Below are 18,879 nucleotides of genomic sequence, written 5' to 3' on the forward strand. Positions count from 1 at the left end.
CAATAAAATTTACACTAAATTACATGAGCTAAGGGCCAGAACAGCGTTACATTTATTACCTACGTTATTTTGTATTTTTCCTCAACATATTTAGCTGTACAGTGCAAAAGCTGTTTCATGTCTTCACTTCTTTATCAAAGTGAAACTAATTTTATCTTAGTGATCCAGTCACTAGTGAGAAATGCAAGCCTGTGGTTTTCTGCTTCTTTTGGAAATCAAGGAGGGATTTCAGTATTACAAGCAGCTGATGCAGCTTCTCATTCCCTTCTTTCAGGTGTCACTGCACCAGTCACACCCTGCAGCCTGGCATCTGCAGCCTCTTCTCCTGCCACGGGGACGGAGCTGAACCGGCCACACCCATCTGCGGTCCCCGCCCCGGTTCTCACGGAAACCAAGTGACGCCAGGTCCCGCGGGGAACCAGCTGGGAGGCCACGGCGCTGTGAAGCAGGGAGAGCGGGAAAGAAAGAGAGATTGAGGACGACCAGTGAGGAAGACGATCGCCCTCTTCTTTGTCCCTCCCTCTCTTCGCTTTACTGCCTCTCGGATAGGCCCCCCAGCCAGTACCCTGCCCTGCTCGTGGGAGAGCAGAGGACTTTACCGCCACCCCACCGATTCAAGCCACCATTGTCATACTGCACACCCACCAGGATGTCAGCGTAAAACTCGTCCTGCCACAGCCACAGCACACCCACGGTCTCTCACTGGGGATGTTCACACAGTTGGCTTTGATCATTACCTGATAAAAGGGTGTCCACTGCTCCACGTGTGAGCTGCAGTTGGTGGTTCACGGTGGAGCTGCTGGTGTCATACAAGTTCAACCTTCCCATTCAATCTGATCTTTCCCGCATCAATTTATTTAGGTTTTTTTTCCGACTTAGGTTTGACTGTTGGCAAACGGATTGTTTTACTTTTATTAACTGCTGTTAAATTTAAAGACGCTATGTGTAACAAACATATCATTGTCAAATTGATATTGCTACCTTGGCATAATTAGTGTAACCAAATGAGACAATACCCAAGATGAACCACATGTAGTTCCTCTTTATTAATAGCTGTTGTTGTGTTTGGATCTAAATTAGAACCCAATTCCCATCATCGCCAGATGCTTGGTCTAAAAACAGCAAATCTCACTTCCTGTTAATCAAACACATCTCCCTGCCAATCTGACCTGGTAATTGTGGAACACAGAAAACAGACGGTCATTGTTTTTTTTTAAACACAAATGATGCAGATGTAGCAAATTCATGTTGACAGTGGTTTATCTGTGTAAAAATGCCACACATAGCACCTTTAAGACATTTGTGTGTCCTTATGGGCTTGGTTGTCTGTTTGTTTGTTTGTGCTTTAAGAAGTGCTTTAAAAGTACCATATGACTGTTGAGATGTGGAAACATGAGTAAGCGCTTTATCTATTTTGCACAGAAAGGATCAGACATAGATTAGCTGCCATTCACATGTGTTTATCAGAGAGAGTAGAGATTGTAAACCTTTATTGATTGGATGTCAGAGCATTATACAACTTGTTTATTGTCTGAAAGATTCTGATTTGTTTATTATTTTCTTACTTTATTAAACTTTTATAATAATTGCCCTTTAAGGGACACACATAATGGTTATTATGAAACATGGAATAAGTTTAGGATAGAATTAGAACACATAGAGATAAGTATTTACTGGAAAACACGTCCAGGTAAAAAAGTCAGAAACTAAAGATGGATTGTCATTAGACTTCCCAAGGAGCTACAGGCAGTGCAGCATAGTTACTAAAAGAAAGGCCTGGTGGGTCCTCAGAGACACAGTCCAGAATGGAGAAGCTGTAGCCTGCCGTCGTTCTTTATGTCTCTACCGAAGCCATGATCTCACCTTCTTTATTTGTCAAGCTGCACCCAGTCCAGAAGTGCTCAGGGAAAACTGCAGCTGCACTGTGCGCTGGTGAACACCAGTTTCCTGATTTAGTCTTTTTATTTTTGGGGTTTGTCACAGTCCGGCCGTTCCAGCCAGCATTGCAGTTAATGATCCAGGCTTCAGGACGTTAGCTGTGTCCTTACTGTAGTGTTGTGTTGGTGCACGACTTCAGCATTGATAATTTAGACCTGGACTACTATTGACCATATACATACGTGGGCTCACTGCAGGCACCAGCAGGGCATCGATGCTTACTTTTGAAGCTTTTTTTGAAGCATTTTCAAAAAACATCACGAAATGTAATTAAAGACTGAAAGCAGCAATTCACCAACCATTTAAACTTTTTGACGCTGGCTGATACCTGCAGCACTTTTCAAAGAAGTTGGGACAGGGGCATATTTCCTAATCACCACTTATTTCAATTGTTTTGAAAAACCTGGAGGCCGATTGCTGTAGTTTTAAAAGAAAAAATGTTTATCCCACTATTCTTTGATATTGGATTTCAGCTGCTCCACAATGTTTCTGATAGCTTTCAGAAGCATTTCTGAACACATGCAGTGATTTCCATTAAAGAAAAGCAGCAGCAGTAAGTTGCAACTAACCTGTCCTATGGTGGCTTAATTCCAGTTGATGATCTCTATGGACGGTTTATGCTTGTCAGTGTAGCCCTAAAACATGTGCAAGTGTCCCCAGGTTAGGCTTTACCACCTTTTAAGAGATTACAGGGCTGTACTGATGTCACTGGTGATGCGTGCAACACCTAAGTCCAGGTTTTTTAGGCATTAATCTACTTTTCCAGTCGTTATTTCTGCCCCAACTCTTTCAAACTTTTTGCTGTTTTCAAATATATAATGAGAATAATGTGTTTTATCTAAACATAATAACATTTCTCACTATCATTACTTCATGTTTTCTTTATGCTATTTTCAATTCAGTGCGGAGGTTAGGACATGGTAAATCAATGCATTCTCTTCGTTATTTACATTCTACATGTTGTCCCAACTTTTTTGGAAACAGGGCTCTAAATAAATGCACAGATCCACGACTCAGTCAGTATTTTTGACTACTAACCCGACTTTTGTTTTCTTCACTTAATGGAACTCTTGAACATGGCTAATGGCCTTTCCTGTCCCAGAAAGCAGAGCTGTACAATGTAGGGTGCTCACTCACACATATCAGATTGTCATGTCTTTATTCGATGCAATTGTACCGATCCCTTTATTGAATTGTAGCCAAAGACTATTGCTTGGTAATGAAGACAATTTGGTTCATTCTGCAGTGCTTGACAAATTAGAACAAAACTAGCCAGATTTGAAGTTGTTCAAGATGGAAACTAAGGGCTTAATTATAGCTGCAAAACAACCTAAAGAGAACATTTTGTGACCTTTTATCTTTTCAAAATCTGTTTCCATTTACATTATTTTTATTGCCTGAATTGTCTTGCTAAAAAACTGTGTTCATAGTGCTTTTCTCGATATGTGGCAGCTAAGGTGGGTGTGAGGCCACATTTGGATAAAATTTGGGTTAAGGTGAAAATTACAGTAAATCTACACTCACCAAAGTTTTCTTGAATTCATTTTTGGTTCACTGCACAGTTCTCAGTTCTGTGTGTTAGACTCCATCTACCATCTAGATTATCATCTCTTTTGCCCTCACTGAAAGGATAAGGAGTAATGTTTCTAAAGTACTTCTGCATTTTTCCTATTGTCAGCTAATGACAAAGTCACACTAGGGTAAAAGTGGCTGAAGATTGCAGCATGTCCAAAATTACTGTGGCGATGTAGAACGATATTATGATCTTGCTTCCTTTGAAATGGTTGCTTCGAACACTGGGACCAGTCTGCAACCACTCGCAGTCAGCTGCCCCCTTCAAAGCAACTTTGGTGTGTCAGGAAGGCAATAAAATGGCAATAAGACCAAGTCAGTCTGCTATCAGTTTGTGATGGAATGGAAACAAGTTGGTAATTACATGCTGTCTGTTTGTGATAACACTCATTAACTTTGATAAATTGGTTAAAATTGCTAATTTGTTGCCATCTTCATACACAGAAATTCATCAGAACCTCATAGATTTGAAACAGACTCAGAAATGACTCTATAAGTAATGACTTAGTTGCTGCATGATGGCAATTTATTCCAAAAATGGCATAGGTGCTTGGCAACCTTGCATTTATATTGGAATATAACCAGACTACAACCAGTTGGCGACCAGTTGAGACGAGTCCTCTTGCAGATGAGTTGCACTCACTAGCACACTGACTGAGATTGATTGCAGTGTGTTGGCAATTTGTCTGTTTTTAAAGTGTGTTAATTTACACACCAATTATTTCTAAATTCTGCCATTCAGAGTCTGTGTTTGGAGACAGGTTGCTTTCGTCACTAAAAGCAGAAAACTTGAAAATGCAAGTTCCAGGTCATCATCCTATTTTTCTCTAGCATAGACTAAGCCATAATCCCACAAAAAGTCCAAAACCAGCATTGTGTTTAATGTATCTTACCTAGTTTACAAAGTTCTTGCCCCACCTGAAGCTCTGACCCCAGAGTCCTTCCTTCTGTTGGTTTTTCAAAAATAAGATGTGGGTCCAAGTATGTGAGTGTGATGAAGCAAAATTTCCAGCCTAATCCAGCAGTGTGTCTAAGGTGATGTGTTTCTAATAGGTTTCGGCCAAAACATTATGCACAAAAAACGCATGTTTTTGTAGGTCCGCTCGTTATTGGCTTTGCTTGAAGGTTGTTCAGGGGAAGAAAAATGTCATTTATAATCTTTTGAAGGATGACAACATAGAAATCCATCAGCTATAATACACAATGTAAAGTCGCAGAAAGACCATAAACTACTGATTATGTATTTTAGGTTAAAGTTCAGTTAGTCACATTATGGGATGTGGGCCCACCCCATATTGGAGAAATAAAAAGTCAGTATATCTTTAGCTTTTCATTCTGTCTGTGGCAGTGGAATATTTGACATTTTAAATACCCTTTTAATGGATAGAAGACTGCGAAAACCACTAATCATGCTGCAGTTGTTGTTTATAAAACTACAGTCTCCGCAGAATGTACTGTTTTTCAAGCACTATAGGATAAATTGTAAAACTTGCATAATATATGGTGACACTACTGATGCAGAGCAGATACTTCTCGGTGTCATGAAGACTATTCATTGGCTGAAAACACTTCTGTTACTTTATGCACAATGCTGTAGCAACCAAGCAAGTCTGAAGTTCGATGAGTATGAATATTTAAGGCAGCGTGGGTCAGGGCAGTCAAAAAAGAAACAAACTTCTAATGTTTGAACTGCTGCACACATGCCTGCGCACAGATAGTTGAGATTTCTGAAGGTTTGCATTTATTCCGACACATTTTTCTGAGAGGAACCTAATCCGACTCTGACGTCAATGTATACCGAAGGGAACTTTCTACCATGTAAGGGCTTTATTCCAATGACCACCTTAATCTTATTCTTCACTGTTATCGCGTCTATTTACCCATTGATTGCTATGCATTTTTTAAAAACATTTGAAGTGTGTTGTCAATGTTTTTTATTTCTGGAAAGCATGATCAGGAAACAAAGGAAAACATCAGCAGCTCTATTTAAATCTATTCAAGACCATTTCACTCATTTACCTATTATTATTAAATTTGAATGAGCTACATTAGGGATTTAAGAGGTTGTTCAAAGAGGTTAATGAATTAGGAATACCGTTCATTAAATGTGAAGTCGTACACTTTAGCTTGGACGTGTGGGCTTCTGAATGTGCTGTGAGGCAGGCAGAGGGTTCAGGTTCATGCTCCTCTGTGGTTTTATGTCTGCTGTTTTTGTTTGCTACAGAGAGAGAGAACATAAATGTAATCCAAATGAGTCTTTCCATGTTAAAGATGCTACTGTAAATAGATTGTGAATACTGATGATCATTTTCAAGGTAATGTTTTGCTGTACAGGCATGTCTGAGTGAGTGAATGAATGAGTGCATTCGCAAGGGAAGTTGATTGTATCCTCTATGGAATGTTTTAATGTAAAAAAAAAAAATGTAACAAAAAAAAAAGCAGCTTCAAGTCTCCTTTACTTCCCGACTTTGCGGTTAGCTTTCAGAAACTGTCTGGCAGCACGCGACTGCTATCAGCAGAGCTGCACAGCGCAGTTTAATGCCATCAGTGTTCCACCATCACTTCAGTGTCAGTCCAACTAAAAAGGTGAAATCATCGTTTACTGAACTCAGGCTTACGTTTTTGTTTTTTTGCCATTCTAAAGGGAGAAATCCAAAGCTGTGACCGACTCAGAAACACACTGTTACGGACGTTCGCTCTCTCCACTTTAAACTCACCATCCTTTGACTTTTCTTTCTTTCTTTTTTTATGAAGAAAAAAAACTGCACCTTCATGAAAAAACACAAGCATGTTGAAAAAAAGTGCTTCAAGATTTCAACTTTACCATGAGTGTTTGCATAATCTTATATGCCCTTGTATGATGTTCGTATCTCTGTATTATGTGAAGACGTACACAGGTTGAGATGACCGGGTCCACAAGAGCCAAGCAGAGTATTTGTTCTAACTGGCAAAATTGTGTTTGGTGTGTAAGGAGTTTCTGAAAAATCAATGAAGAAAATTAATAGTAAATTTAGGAATTAGAGATTACTATTAAGCTCTGTTCAAGAAAAGTGCAAGTGAATGCATTTGCACTTATGTGCAATTGTGTTTGGGCATAGAGTTCTCATCTAAGGCATCTAAAAACTGAATCAAAAGTGCAACTATAAAGAACTTTTAGTTTCATGATTTTAAAATGTACTATGTTAGCTTACCATATGTGCATTAGCTTTTTATTTAGTTTGGCTAAGTTGATAACGTATATTGTGTAGCTAAATTCTCTGATACTTTCCTTACTTATTTGTATGTCATAAATGCAAAGGCTAGAGAGTTTAAAATATATATATAGCCACTGACTGTGTGTTGTATGTAGACTAATTAGCGGGGGTGGTTTTACCTAGCTAAAGTCTACACAATTGTTCAGTAGTTATTGCATTTTGTTGAAACTTACAAGGAACTACAAGCATGTATTTGAATTGTTACCAACTATTTCAGTGTCCTCTTAGACTGAAAAAGTTGTTAGACTTTGTTAGCATTAGTAAATGCATTAGCTAGCTTTGGTTTAGCTGATGCTAAAAACACTCCACCACCTCTAACCTGAACAGCTAACTGACCAGTTGAGAGAATCTCTCTCGCTAAGATTTCTTTGTAGAACTAAAACTCTACACATGCTGCTCTTTGGCCCCTGGTGTCTCCCTGTAGGTGTCCTTGTCCAGAGCCTGCTAATTTAGCTGGCTGTATTTACTCTCTGCATGTGACCACAACAAACTCTCATCCTGTGCACTGTCGTTACGTCGACGATGCTCTCACCTATCGGAGCGGCCACTGCCTGCCGCACTTAAATGTGGTGTGATAATGATGATTTCGATGATGATGATTTTCTGTTGATGGGGCTTGTATATCAGATGCCTTTGACAATCATGTGCACATATCAGAGTTACCATAACAACACAGGCCGGAGCGACTGATTGTGTTTTGTTTGTCTTTTCTCCTGGAATAAATCCTGAATGATCGTAAAATGACTCTCTACTCTCATTTACTCTTTTTCTCTGTCTGTTTGTGTGCATACTCGACAAAATAAGACTGACTTATTAGCACTTATTAGCACTCACATACTCAAGATTCCATGAATCTGGAACTAGAGCAAACACTCTTTACTACAGTCTGACTGCATTTAATGTATATGCTGTACAGCAGATGGCTTACACACAGAGGACAGATCTTGCAAAAACTAAAGGCACACCTTGCCTTTCAACAGATGTAACTGTCCAGCATAAAAGTGAACACTCTACTTGAACACGTTCTCCTTTGGTTTACACTCCAGTTATCACTACTTATTGGATGTCCTCATGTGTCATTGCAACTAAGGGTTCAATAAAAGTGCAGAAAAAACTTTGGAAATACAACATATCACTCTGTATTTTTGTAGTAGTGATAGTTTTCACTACTACGGGCAGCACGGTGGCATGGTGATTAGCACTATTGCTGCACAGCAAGACGGTCCTGAGTTCAATTCCACCATCATGCCAGGGTCTTTCTGTGTGGAGTTCTGTGTGCATGTTCTCCCTGTGTTTGCGTGGGTTCCTTCAGGTACTCCGGCTTCCTCCCACCGTCCAAAGACATGCAGTTTGTGGGGATAGGTTAATTAATTAATCCAAATTGTCCACAGGTGTGAATGTGAGCGCAAATGGTTGTCTGTCTCTGTGTGTTAGCCCTGTGACAGACTGGCGATCTGTCCAGGGTGTACCCCGCCTCTCGCCCTATGACAGCTGGGATAGGCTCCAGCGCGACCCTGAAAAGGATAAGCGGACGTTTTCAGTGACAGAAGTTTATAAACCTTTCAGCAGCCCAGCATCACAACAAATTCATTGTTAAAATGTGCTGATCAGGTTTTGGTTAAAATAAGAATTTTGTCTGAGATAACAGCTATAGGATTGATTGTTATGAACTGCTGTACAGATATGTATCATCACCAGTCTATGAATCCTGCTCATTTGTGGGAGCCTCTGACTTTTCATTTAGTCCAGTCATGTCATTTGATATGCTGTGTGTCAACTATGTGACTCTGGTGTTCAGGTGTAATTTCACTTTTTGTATTATTTAGCTGCTAAGTCTTGGTGAAGTTAACGTCATGCTTACAATCATATCTTTTGCCTCTAGTATCATATTAAACGAACATTTTAAACATATAACATTAGTGGCAATTCTAATGCTGTTATTGTAAGCTGGAGAGTATCTACGTCCCCATTGTCCTTTATCCCTCATTAACCATCAGAGAGCAACTTGGGGTTAGTGTTTTGCCCAAGGATATTTGGGAGCGGCCAGGGATTGAAGACCAATCTGCCAATTAGTAGATGACCTGCTCCACATCCTGAGTACAGCCACCCCATCCACCCAAAAACCCTACAATAATATAGGGAAAGCACCAAGAATCAGATGACACCCCCCTGCAATTGAGCAACTTTTGCAACAGTGAGAAGAAAAAAGTCAATTTTAACAGGAAGAAAATGCCAACAGAACCAGGCTCAGGGAGGAGCGTCCGTCTGCTGTGACCTGTTGAGGGTGAGGGAGAGGAAATGCTGAGTGGTGTATAAACACATAGTGAGTGAAAATAAGTAAGAAAAAGAAGAGAGGCAGAGAGTTGCACAGAAGAGAGCCTCCAGTTCTACTTTTAAATACCGGTTGGGGAGAGAGAAGGAAGACTGGATGAAAGACATGCTGTAGAAGAGAGCCAGAGATAATAATAACAATAATAATAATAATAACAAGTATGATTCAATGCAGAGAGGTCTATTAACAGCATGCTGTAATCTCTAATAAAATATTATGGTTAACAGTATCAACTGCTACATTGAGGAGAAGCAGGACAAGCACATAGATGAGCCCACTGTCAGAGTCCTTCTGCTGAAATGAACTCAGAAGGATCAATAGAAAAAAAGGAGTCTAAAAAAAAAAGAATAGTACTAAAGGTAGCTGTAGAAAATGTTACATCTGTGAGGGTATTATTAATAATTATTTGTCTAATGGTAAAAAAAAAAAAAAATTATTTGTAAATAAATTCATGAGGTCATTACTAGTAGTTGTTTCTATCTAATGAGACAATGATCCCATTGCGGTTCATTGCAAAGTATCCATTGTTTTCAAGGTCCTATATTCCTAAGGTTCTGCCCCAATGTCCTATGTGCCCATTGTCCTGTGTTTCCAGGTTCCCATCCCTATTGTATTCTGTTTTTGAGGTTCTATGTACCTAATGTCCTATTCCAAAAATGTATGTTCCCAGGATCACATCCCAAGGTCCCATGGTTCTGTGTTTATAAGTTTCTATCTTCCCATTATCCGTTGTTTTAAAAGAACTTTCTCAGTGTCCCTGCTATCCTATATTACCAGGATTCTATCCCAATGTTTTATGCTTTGAGAGCCATGTCCCATGGTCCCTTGGTCCTATGTTTCCAGGGTCCAATTCCAACGCAATGTTGCAAAGGTCCCATGATATTCCCATCACCCTAACCCCACAACCACGAACCCTGGAAACACAGATTAAGCTACCGTTGACTTTCTTCCATGTTTAAATTTTACTCCATACTGGTTCCAAAAACAGCTTAAAAGAGATCACCAATGAAAGCTGCAGGATACTCTCAGCCTTTGTACCCATTCAGGATTACAGTTAATCAGCTAACATGAAAAAAGAAATCTCTCTTTGAAAGTTTATTTTTTCTTTTTTTTCTTATCAACTGAAGTAAGTGGTTAAGACGACGTTGACTTTACCGCACTGAGCGGCATCAGCCTGAAGGTCTATATGTGCTCATCAAAGATAAGCTGTATTAACATTAGTTCTTTATTAGCAGAGTTTGGCCTGTTGGAGCTTCCTGTGGTTCAGGTCGTCACACTTCCTTTACTTTCCCCTCCATCTCAGTTGGAGACATTCCTCCCACTGTCTTTGTATCATGGCTGAATACAGAGGAACGAATGTGCTAACTTATTCAAAATCAGTTTTCCGTCTGACACACAGTCCAAAGCACTGAGATGAAAATTGTGAAAATCAAAGTATTTTACATCACTTTGCAGCACTTTACAACAACATATGCACATATTCATACATGGAGACATACAAATGGGAAAGCTGCCAACTGAATTTGTGCTTAATCAAAACTGCTCTTCATTTTTACACATGCACGCTGAAGACATTTCTCGCTGAAATTGGCTGCCAAGCTAACTTGAAAAACACTTAGGGCTCTGTAAGTGTGTTTGTGCTCTGAGTCACTGATCTCTGTGCTTCTTAAACTGATTTCTCCTCATCTATAATTCAGCACTTCTCTCCCCCCTCCTCACCACTTCTCTGTAAGGCATCCTCTTCTTCATCACATTTCTCACTGCAGGGTTTTCTCCTCTCCTCTTGGCTCGCTGCTTGTTTTGTTCTTTGCTGAGCGGCAAATCGTGCGTATTCTATAAAGCTAATGACAGGCAGATCATCTGAAACGAAGAGATAGCACTGTCGCAGGAAATGGAGGCAGGATTGTGGCGTGTTGTGTGCAAAGATCATCTGTGTCATTTGGGTTGACAGCTCTGGATGCAAACAGCAGGGGGGAAGTCATATATTTTCCTTTTACTGCCCCTAACAACCAAACAAAGTTGAAAATCATATTGCACCACCATAGTTACACCAGAGATGATTCTAAAAGGTATTTTACGATGATAGAAAAAGGTTTTGGGTTTCAGTAAAGATATTTTCTAGCATTCTCTCCACATTTTTATATTGAGGAACATTATTCTCAAATTGTTCCACAAATTGTATTTGCAAGTTTTTGCAGATTGGTGAATCTCAGCCCATCTTCATTTCTCAGAAACTCTGCCTCCCTAAGATGTTCTTTTATATCCAATCATGTTACTGACCTGTTACCATTTAACCTTAATTCTGTTCCTTCAGCTTTTCTTTGTAGCGTCACTCATTTTCCCATTTTTGTTGGCCCGTCCCAATTTTTTGAGACATGTTGCTGCCATCAAATTCAAAATGACCTCATTTTTAAAAATCTTTGTCAGTTTAAACCAGTCAGTTTTCTAGGTTCTATCATTAATGAAATGTGTGTTATTAGATTTGATAAAGATTGCACCCTGTTTTTTATCTACATTTTACACAGCAATCCAACTTTTGTGGAATTGTGGTTGTACATGGAGAGGGACATTTTAATTTCTTGCATGATGAGGTAGATAAGCCCCTAACTCCCACCTCAACAGCCTACTCATGATTTGACATACTGCAAAACAAAACATTGATTCCCTCTTTAAAAAAAGACTCTGCAGATGAAAAAAGATATGCCATTAAAAGAAGCCTTCAAAAAATAGTTTTCCCCTTTAGCAATTCAATTCAATTCAATTCAATTTTATTTATATAGCACCAAATCACAACAACAATCGCCTCAAGGCGCTTTATATTGTAAGGTAGACCCTACAATAAAACATACATAGAAAAACCCAACAATCAAATGACCCCCTATGAGCAAGCACTTTGGCGACAGTGACAAAGAAAAACTCCCTTTTAACAGGAAGAAACCTCCGGCAGAACCAGGCTCAGGGAGGAGCGGCCATCTGCTGTGACCTATTGAGGGTGAGGGAGAGGAAATGCTGAGTGGTGTATAAACACATAGTGAGTGAAAATAAGTAAGAAAAAGAAGAGAGGCAGAGAGTTCCACAGAAGAGAGCCTCCAGTTCTACTTTTAAATACCGGTTGGGGAGAGAGAAGGAAGACTGGATGAAAGACATGCTGTAGAAGAGAGCCAGAGATAATAATAACAACAATAATAATAATAATAACAAGTATGATTCAATGCAGAGAGGTCTATTAACATATAGTGAGTGAGAAAGGTGACTGAAGAAGAAAAACTCAATGCATCTTGGGAATCCCCCAGCAGCCTACTGTTAGGGTGCCTGGGTCGTTGACCCAGAGTTTAGAGCACAGGTGTCGAACTCCAGGCCTCGAGGGCCGGTTTCCTGCAGGTTTTAGATGTGTCCTTGATCCAACACAGCTGATTTAAATGGCTAAATGACCTCCTCAACATGTCTTAAAGTTCTCCAGAGGCCTAGTAATGAACTAATCATTTGATTCAGGTGTGTTGACCCACGGTGAGATCAAACACCTGCAGGACACCGGCCCTCGAGGCCTGGAGTTCGACACCCCTGGTTTAGAGTTTTCATTATTATTGTACTTTGGTTTTTGCCTTTATTTATCATTTCTAGTCTTTTGGTTTCTTTGTCAGAGTTGTGCCTTCTGGTTTCTGTTCTGTTCCATAGTTGCTGTATCCATGTGACATAACACGTCTCTGTGTTATGTTTCCTGTTTTACTTTGAAAGTCCGTGTCTCATGTTAATGCGTCTGGTTTTGCTTCCTTTGTCTCGTCAGCCCTGACTTGTCCCAGCTGTGTTTCCCTCCTGTCTCTCATTCCCTGATTGCTCCCTCTGTGTATTTAAGCCTCGTGTTTCTTTGGCTGTATCCCAATTCAGGGGCCGCAGCCTCAAGGGCTGCAGCCTCAAGGGCCGCGTACTTAAAGACCGCTAAGGCTGGAAGTGCGAGGCTTGTGAAATGGGACGGTCTAGTAGTGATGGGCAGATGAAGCTTCATGAAACCCTGAAGCTTTTCATCCAATTGGTTCACCCCAGCGCAAAGCGTCTTGAAGCTTCATTTGCTCTAGTAGGACATCTACTGGACGTAAAAATATTAGTTGGCATGAATTTGAAGAGTGTGGCCTTTTGCACACAGCCTGTAAATGTCAACAACAAAAGGAGTGTGTAAAACATGCATATTGTAGTGATGCAGTATACTGTCTGTATTTATACTGGCAGTATGGAAAATGATCATTTGGAAATGCTTAAAATGGAATGATCATTTACTGTGAGGTGAGGTGTGGTTGGGGTGTGGACAGTGGTGGTGCTTTTGTAACGTTGAGGTATGGACAGCTACACACTGAGGCTTTGAGCCTCAGTCCTGCCCACATTTTATTCTGTAAAAACTACATTTTCACTGCTTTTATGACCTTTTTAGTGGGGAGAACATAGCTAGGATTTAATGATTTAACAAATCTTTTAAATCTTTTGTCCTCCACAATGCTAAATGGCTGGGAGTCCTCAATCACCATGCTAACCAGGTCTTCATCAATTTGAGATTGTTCTCCTGAGGAAAGACAACAAAAACAAAGCACAAATATAAATATCACACACGTAACTTATAACAGCTGTATAATATTGTTATATCTTTTAGTTACATTACTGCATGCTATATTATCATGGCATTTGATGGCTCACCTGGTCTTGCTCCACAATCGGTGTTCCCCCTATTCTCATGCAAAGCCCTGTAGTGCCTAAGCATGGATGAGGTGTTGTTGTTATATCCCAGCTCCCTGGCACATAGCAAACACTTCACCTTGTACAAAAGTGAAGACAGCTTAACAAAAATTGCATTGCACCATCAGTATTATGAAAATACATCTTCTGTAGAAATTTACATACCTTGTTGGGAGGAATAAAATCAAAATGTTCCCACACAGGGGAGGACATCCTCCTCCTCTTAGCTGGCTCCATTCTCTCCTGACTTTCTCTTCTCACTCTCATAAACCTCCAAACTGTCTCCAAACTCTCACTAACCGCAACTCTCCATCAAACACCCACATTTTTGAATGACGTCTGAGGGGTTTATATCATCTGTCATAGCTCGCGGCAAAGTTCGAACCACTTCATGAACCAGTCACGTGGTACAGCCGGGTAGCAAGGCTTCGGACGTCATCATTTTCAGCTCCTCCCATAAATGAAGCAAGCCTCGATACGCGCATCGCGGAAACGCCCCCTCAATTACTCGACACAAGCTTCGAAGCCTCGATACAGAACGTCACATCACTACGGTCTAGCCTCCGTTGCGCTGCCCAGGTTGCCTAGCAACCGTGATACTAAATCATACAGCTTTGTTTGACAGAAATGAAGGAGAAAATCTTTCGTTCATTTGTTTGTTTGTTTCTACATGAGCTTTGATCATTCTCTGTAAGATTAAGGTCAGCTATTGAACGGCGTATATTTTAAAGTAAAGGCTGTAAAACCAAGTTAGTACAAACGTCACTTATGTCACATAACTTTGCCGACATGTGGCCAACAGTAATGTTTTAATGTTCTTCGTTATTAAACATTTGCACATAAATAAGTGACATGATATTCAGTACTTACTTAAAGTTTACTCTTCGGGCGCCCCTCATCCACCGTTTTTTCGGCAAAATTATCCACACCCACCGCCGCGCTATGCATTCTGGGATATATTGGGCCACGAAGGGAAATTAAGGACGCATTTCGAGCAGCCTTCGAATTGGGACAGCCTTCGTCGCGTCGCGGTGACGTAATCGGCCTTAAAATGCGGCCTTTAAGGCTGCAGACCCTGAATTGGGATACAGCCTTTGTGTCCATGTTGCGATCTCCCTTATCCACCATCATATATGCTGTGTATTCTGTCTGCCTGTGTAAGATATTTGGATTCTTAGTTTTCTTCTGTTTGAGATCAGCATTTGAGTTTACGTTTGTCTCCAGAGTCTGCACTTTGGGTCCTTTTCCTGCCTGCACACAGCCATTTCATAACACCTACGACAGGTATGGCAGGGAGTTCAGCACTTAACCAACTACAAACCTGGCAATACCACGTTGACTGAGGGTAACGCGGAGCTTGCGGAGGAGCTGAACCACTTCTTCGCACGCTTTGAGGTGAAGGGACCAGAGGCAGCAGCAGCAAAAACATCGGACAGCAGCAGCAGCCCAAGCCTCATAGTGCAGGAATATGAGGTGAGGCGCACACTGAGGGCAGTGAACCCCAGGAAGGCCGCCGGACCAGATGGGGTAACCGCAAAGGTCCTAAAAGAGTGTGCAGACCAGCTGGCTGGGGTCTTCACTAAGATCTTCAACACTTCACTGTCCCAGTCCTGCATCCCGCCGTGCCTAAAGTCAGCCACAATTGTCCCACTGCCAAAGCGTACTAACATTAGCAGCCTCAACGACTACCGACCAGTTGCTCTAACACCTGTTATAATGAAGTGCTTCGAGAAACTGGTCCGACGTCACATCATGTCCTGCTTGCCACCCACACTCGACCCGCTCCAGTTTGCATACAGAGCTAACAGATCAACTGAAGATGCCATCGCTACAACGCTCCACACCACCGTCTCTCACCTGGAAGTGCAGGGCCGTTACGCCAGGCTGCTCTTTGTTGACTTTAGCTCTGCTTTCAATACGATACTCCCGGACAGACTAATAGTTAAACTGCTGGAAATTGGACTTCCTTCCACCACCTGCCGCTGGATCAGAGACTTCCTCTCAGACCGTGTACAGAGAGTTAGAGTGGGGCCTCATCTTTCCTCAGCCCTCAGCCTCAACACCGGCTCTCCACAAGGCTGTGTACTGAGTCCCCTACTGTACACTCTGTACACACATGACTGTGTTAGTTCCCACCCAGACAACACAGTCATCAAGTTTGCAGATGATACCACCGTGGTGGGGCTCATCTCAGGGGGAGATGAAGTTCAGAGGCTGTCAGATTGGTGTGCAGATAACAACCTGGACCTCAATACCACCAAGACAAAAGAACTGGTAGTTGACTTCAGAAGGAGGAAGTCCGAGCTGCAGCCTGTCAGCATCAACGGGGAGTGCGTGGAAAGGGTCTCCAGTTTCAAGTTTCTGGGTGTGCACATAGACACAGACCTCCAATGGAGCTCTAACACCTCTGCGGTCTTAAAGAAGGCCCAACAGCGTCTCCACTTTCTGAGAATCCTCAGAAAAATGGACCTGAAGAAGGAGCTGCTGACCGTCTTCTACCGCTGCTCCATTGAAAGTGTGCTGACATATTGCATCGGTGTGTGATTCTCCAGCTGCACCACAGCACACAGAAAGGCACTCCAGAGGGTCATCAACATGGCCCAAAAAATCATTGGACATCCTCTTCCCTCCCTGAAGGACCTGTACAGCACTCGCTGTCTCAAGAGGGCACGCGGCATCCTACGGGACTGCACACACCCAGGACACCGGGTGTTTAAGCTGCTGCCGTCTGGCAGGAGGTTCAGGCTGCTGAGGTCCCGAACAAATAGACTCAAGGACAGCTTTTACAACAGGGCAATAGCCCTGATCAATGCAAATAGCTGACCTGACTGGATACCTCCCTGGACTTTTTTAGGGGGGAGGTAACAATGTTTAAAACAATAACAATAATATTTATATTTATAACAAGGTGCAATAATAATTAATGTGCAATAATAACAGTGTGCAATACACATACACTTATTCTTCTTTTTTTATACTAAGTTAATATACTGTGTTGTGTTGTTTGTTGCGTTGTGATGTGTCATATTGTGTCGTGTTGTGTTATATGTAGTGCCGACGTAGGACAGTTTTCCAATTTCATTGTACTACTGTACTATGTATGACTGTGCAATGACAATAAAGAGTTATCTTATCTTATCTTATCTTATTGCAGCATAACTAAGGGAGGATTCACCTACAAACCAGCAAACGTTTTGCAATTTTTTTTTAACATATCAGAGAAAGCACAGGTCACGTATGTCGACTGTGACATTTAAAGGGAACAACGCCACTTTAATTCCACTCATCACAAGCCAAAATGTGTGCTGTAAAACGATTTAAACATTTTTTTAAAATTTAATTCTTTTATTATTATTTTTTTTTAATCCTGTAAAATGATTAATTGTATGTGAGTTTTGGTAGCTAAAACCTGACCACTCAGTTGCAAGATGTTTAAGAATAAGCAAACACCACTGCCACAATATTTCAAAGAGATTTGGATCTGGCCTTTAACATCATTATTCTGTAACCTTCTGTCCTTCCTTTTGAGCCATTTCTTCTTCGTTGTGCTTGTTCAAAAGTCCAGTCAGATGGACTTTCTCATCATTTTCAAGCACAATTTGATAAAATGTAGAATTGCTAGTTGCACTTTTGACTGCTAGAATATTTCTACCACCATTCCTTTGAGTTGGCACGAGGTTTTAATAAAATGCTCTGCTGCAACCACATCAAGTGCTATTCTGTCAATAGAGTTGTTACCATTTACTTGTGTTTACAAGTCTTGGCTATCTTATCTTTTCTGGATGCTTTAGGGTTGATGCAATTGTCTTGTTACTTGAGTCTCCTGTGAAGTTACTGGTGACTTCAGGTTTATAATTAGGTGTGTGTGCATGCCCGTCCGTCCGTCCATTCATTCATTCTGTTCCTTTCATCAGTCTCATTTCTGTGTTGTATTTTGTGTTTCAAAGTTAGTGTTATGCTCCTGTGTAGTTGTATCTCACTTCCATTACTCCTGCTCATCCCAAACAGCTGATGGCCTCTCTTTCTAGAGCCTGGTTCTGCTGGAGTATTTGTCCTGTTAAAAGGGAGTTTTTCCTTCCCACTATCGCCGAGTGCTTGCTCATTGTTTTTCATCTGATTTGGGGGTCTTCTCTCCCTTATTGTCGGGTCTTTACCTCACAATATACCGTTGTGATTTGGTGCTATATGATTTGAACTGAAACAATACACACAGCAGACTATGACATAGGGTTAAGGTTGACTGCATTTTGTGTTTACTTGTGTTGTCTTTGGCTGATATTTAAATGTGTTTGATGATATAAAACATTTAAGTGTGACAAACATACAAAATAATCAGAAATGAGGAAGGGGGCAACACTTTCTCACACCACTGTATGTATTTGGATACAGCATTTCCTCTTGATACATGCTTTCTTCCTGGAGGGATACAATATTCCAGCAAAATGTTTACTATGGTTCAAATATTTTAACATTTTTCACAAACAACAGCTTTCCCATGAAATCAAACCACGGTCACTTTAAATGGCCACTTCATCTTACCTAAGAGTCTCTCGGCAGGATGTACAAAAAAGGAGCGTTTTCCTTTTCTAAGCTTGTTTTTTTTTTTTTTTCAGGATCTCATCAATCGTTACACTGCAGGTGATAAACTCCTGCCTTATTCTTCACCTCATCATCACAAAGCTTTTCATCAAGACAGACACAGTGAATCAGCTTTTGGTGAAAAAGATCTCTCCTGCGTCTGCATCCCATTCCGGCTTGCCCCTCAATATGTCCTGCTTTAGTGATTTGTTTTCCTTCCACTCAGTGAGGTCTCGTGATGCGATGGCCTCCCTCCAGAGGAATATTTCAGCAAGATCCTGCTGCTCAGAACACTGCTGCCCACACAAACACATTCCAGTCACTTGATGGACCAGACACGCACACACATATACAGTGTCTCCTCTACCCTTAACCTCTCTTTACACTCTCTGTGTGTCACTGCAGAGCTTAACTGGCACACCGTTTGTGTGTGCTTGCTCATGCTGGGATTTGTTGTTTGTACTCTAGTGACCTAGATTTTTT

At 41.1% G+C, this 18,879-nt stretch overlaps 1 protein-coding gene across 1 annotated transcript in view; it reads left to right on the plus strand.

The window, feature by feature from the left end:
• Positions 1–7,508, plus strand: part of camk1da (calcium/calmodulin-dependent protein kinase 1Da) — a 74,266-nt gene extending 66,758 nt beyond the window's left edge. Inside the window, exon 11 of the mRNA XM_084911175.1 lies at positions 275–7,508. Coding sequence (XP_084767301.1) covers positions 275–399 — 125 coding nt within the window. The 3' untranslated portion in view covers positions 400–7,508. The remainder of the gene's footprint in view (positions 1–274) is intronic.
• The last annotated feature ends 11,371 nt before the right edge of the window (positions 7,509–18,879 follow it).

Source organism: Perissodus microlepis, chromosome 17, assembly GCF_051167445.1.
Source record: "Perissodus microlepis isolate ML-2025 ecotype Zambia chromosome 17, ASM5116744v1, whole genome shotgun sequence".
Classification (NCBI taxonomy): Eukaryota; Metazoa; Chordata; class Actinopteri; order Cichliformes; family Cichlidae; genus Perissodus; species Perissodus microlepis.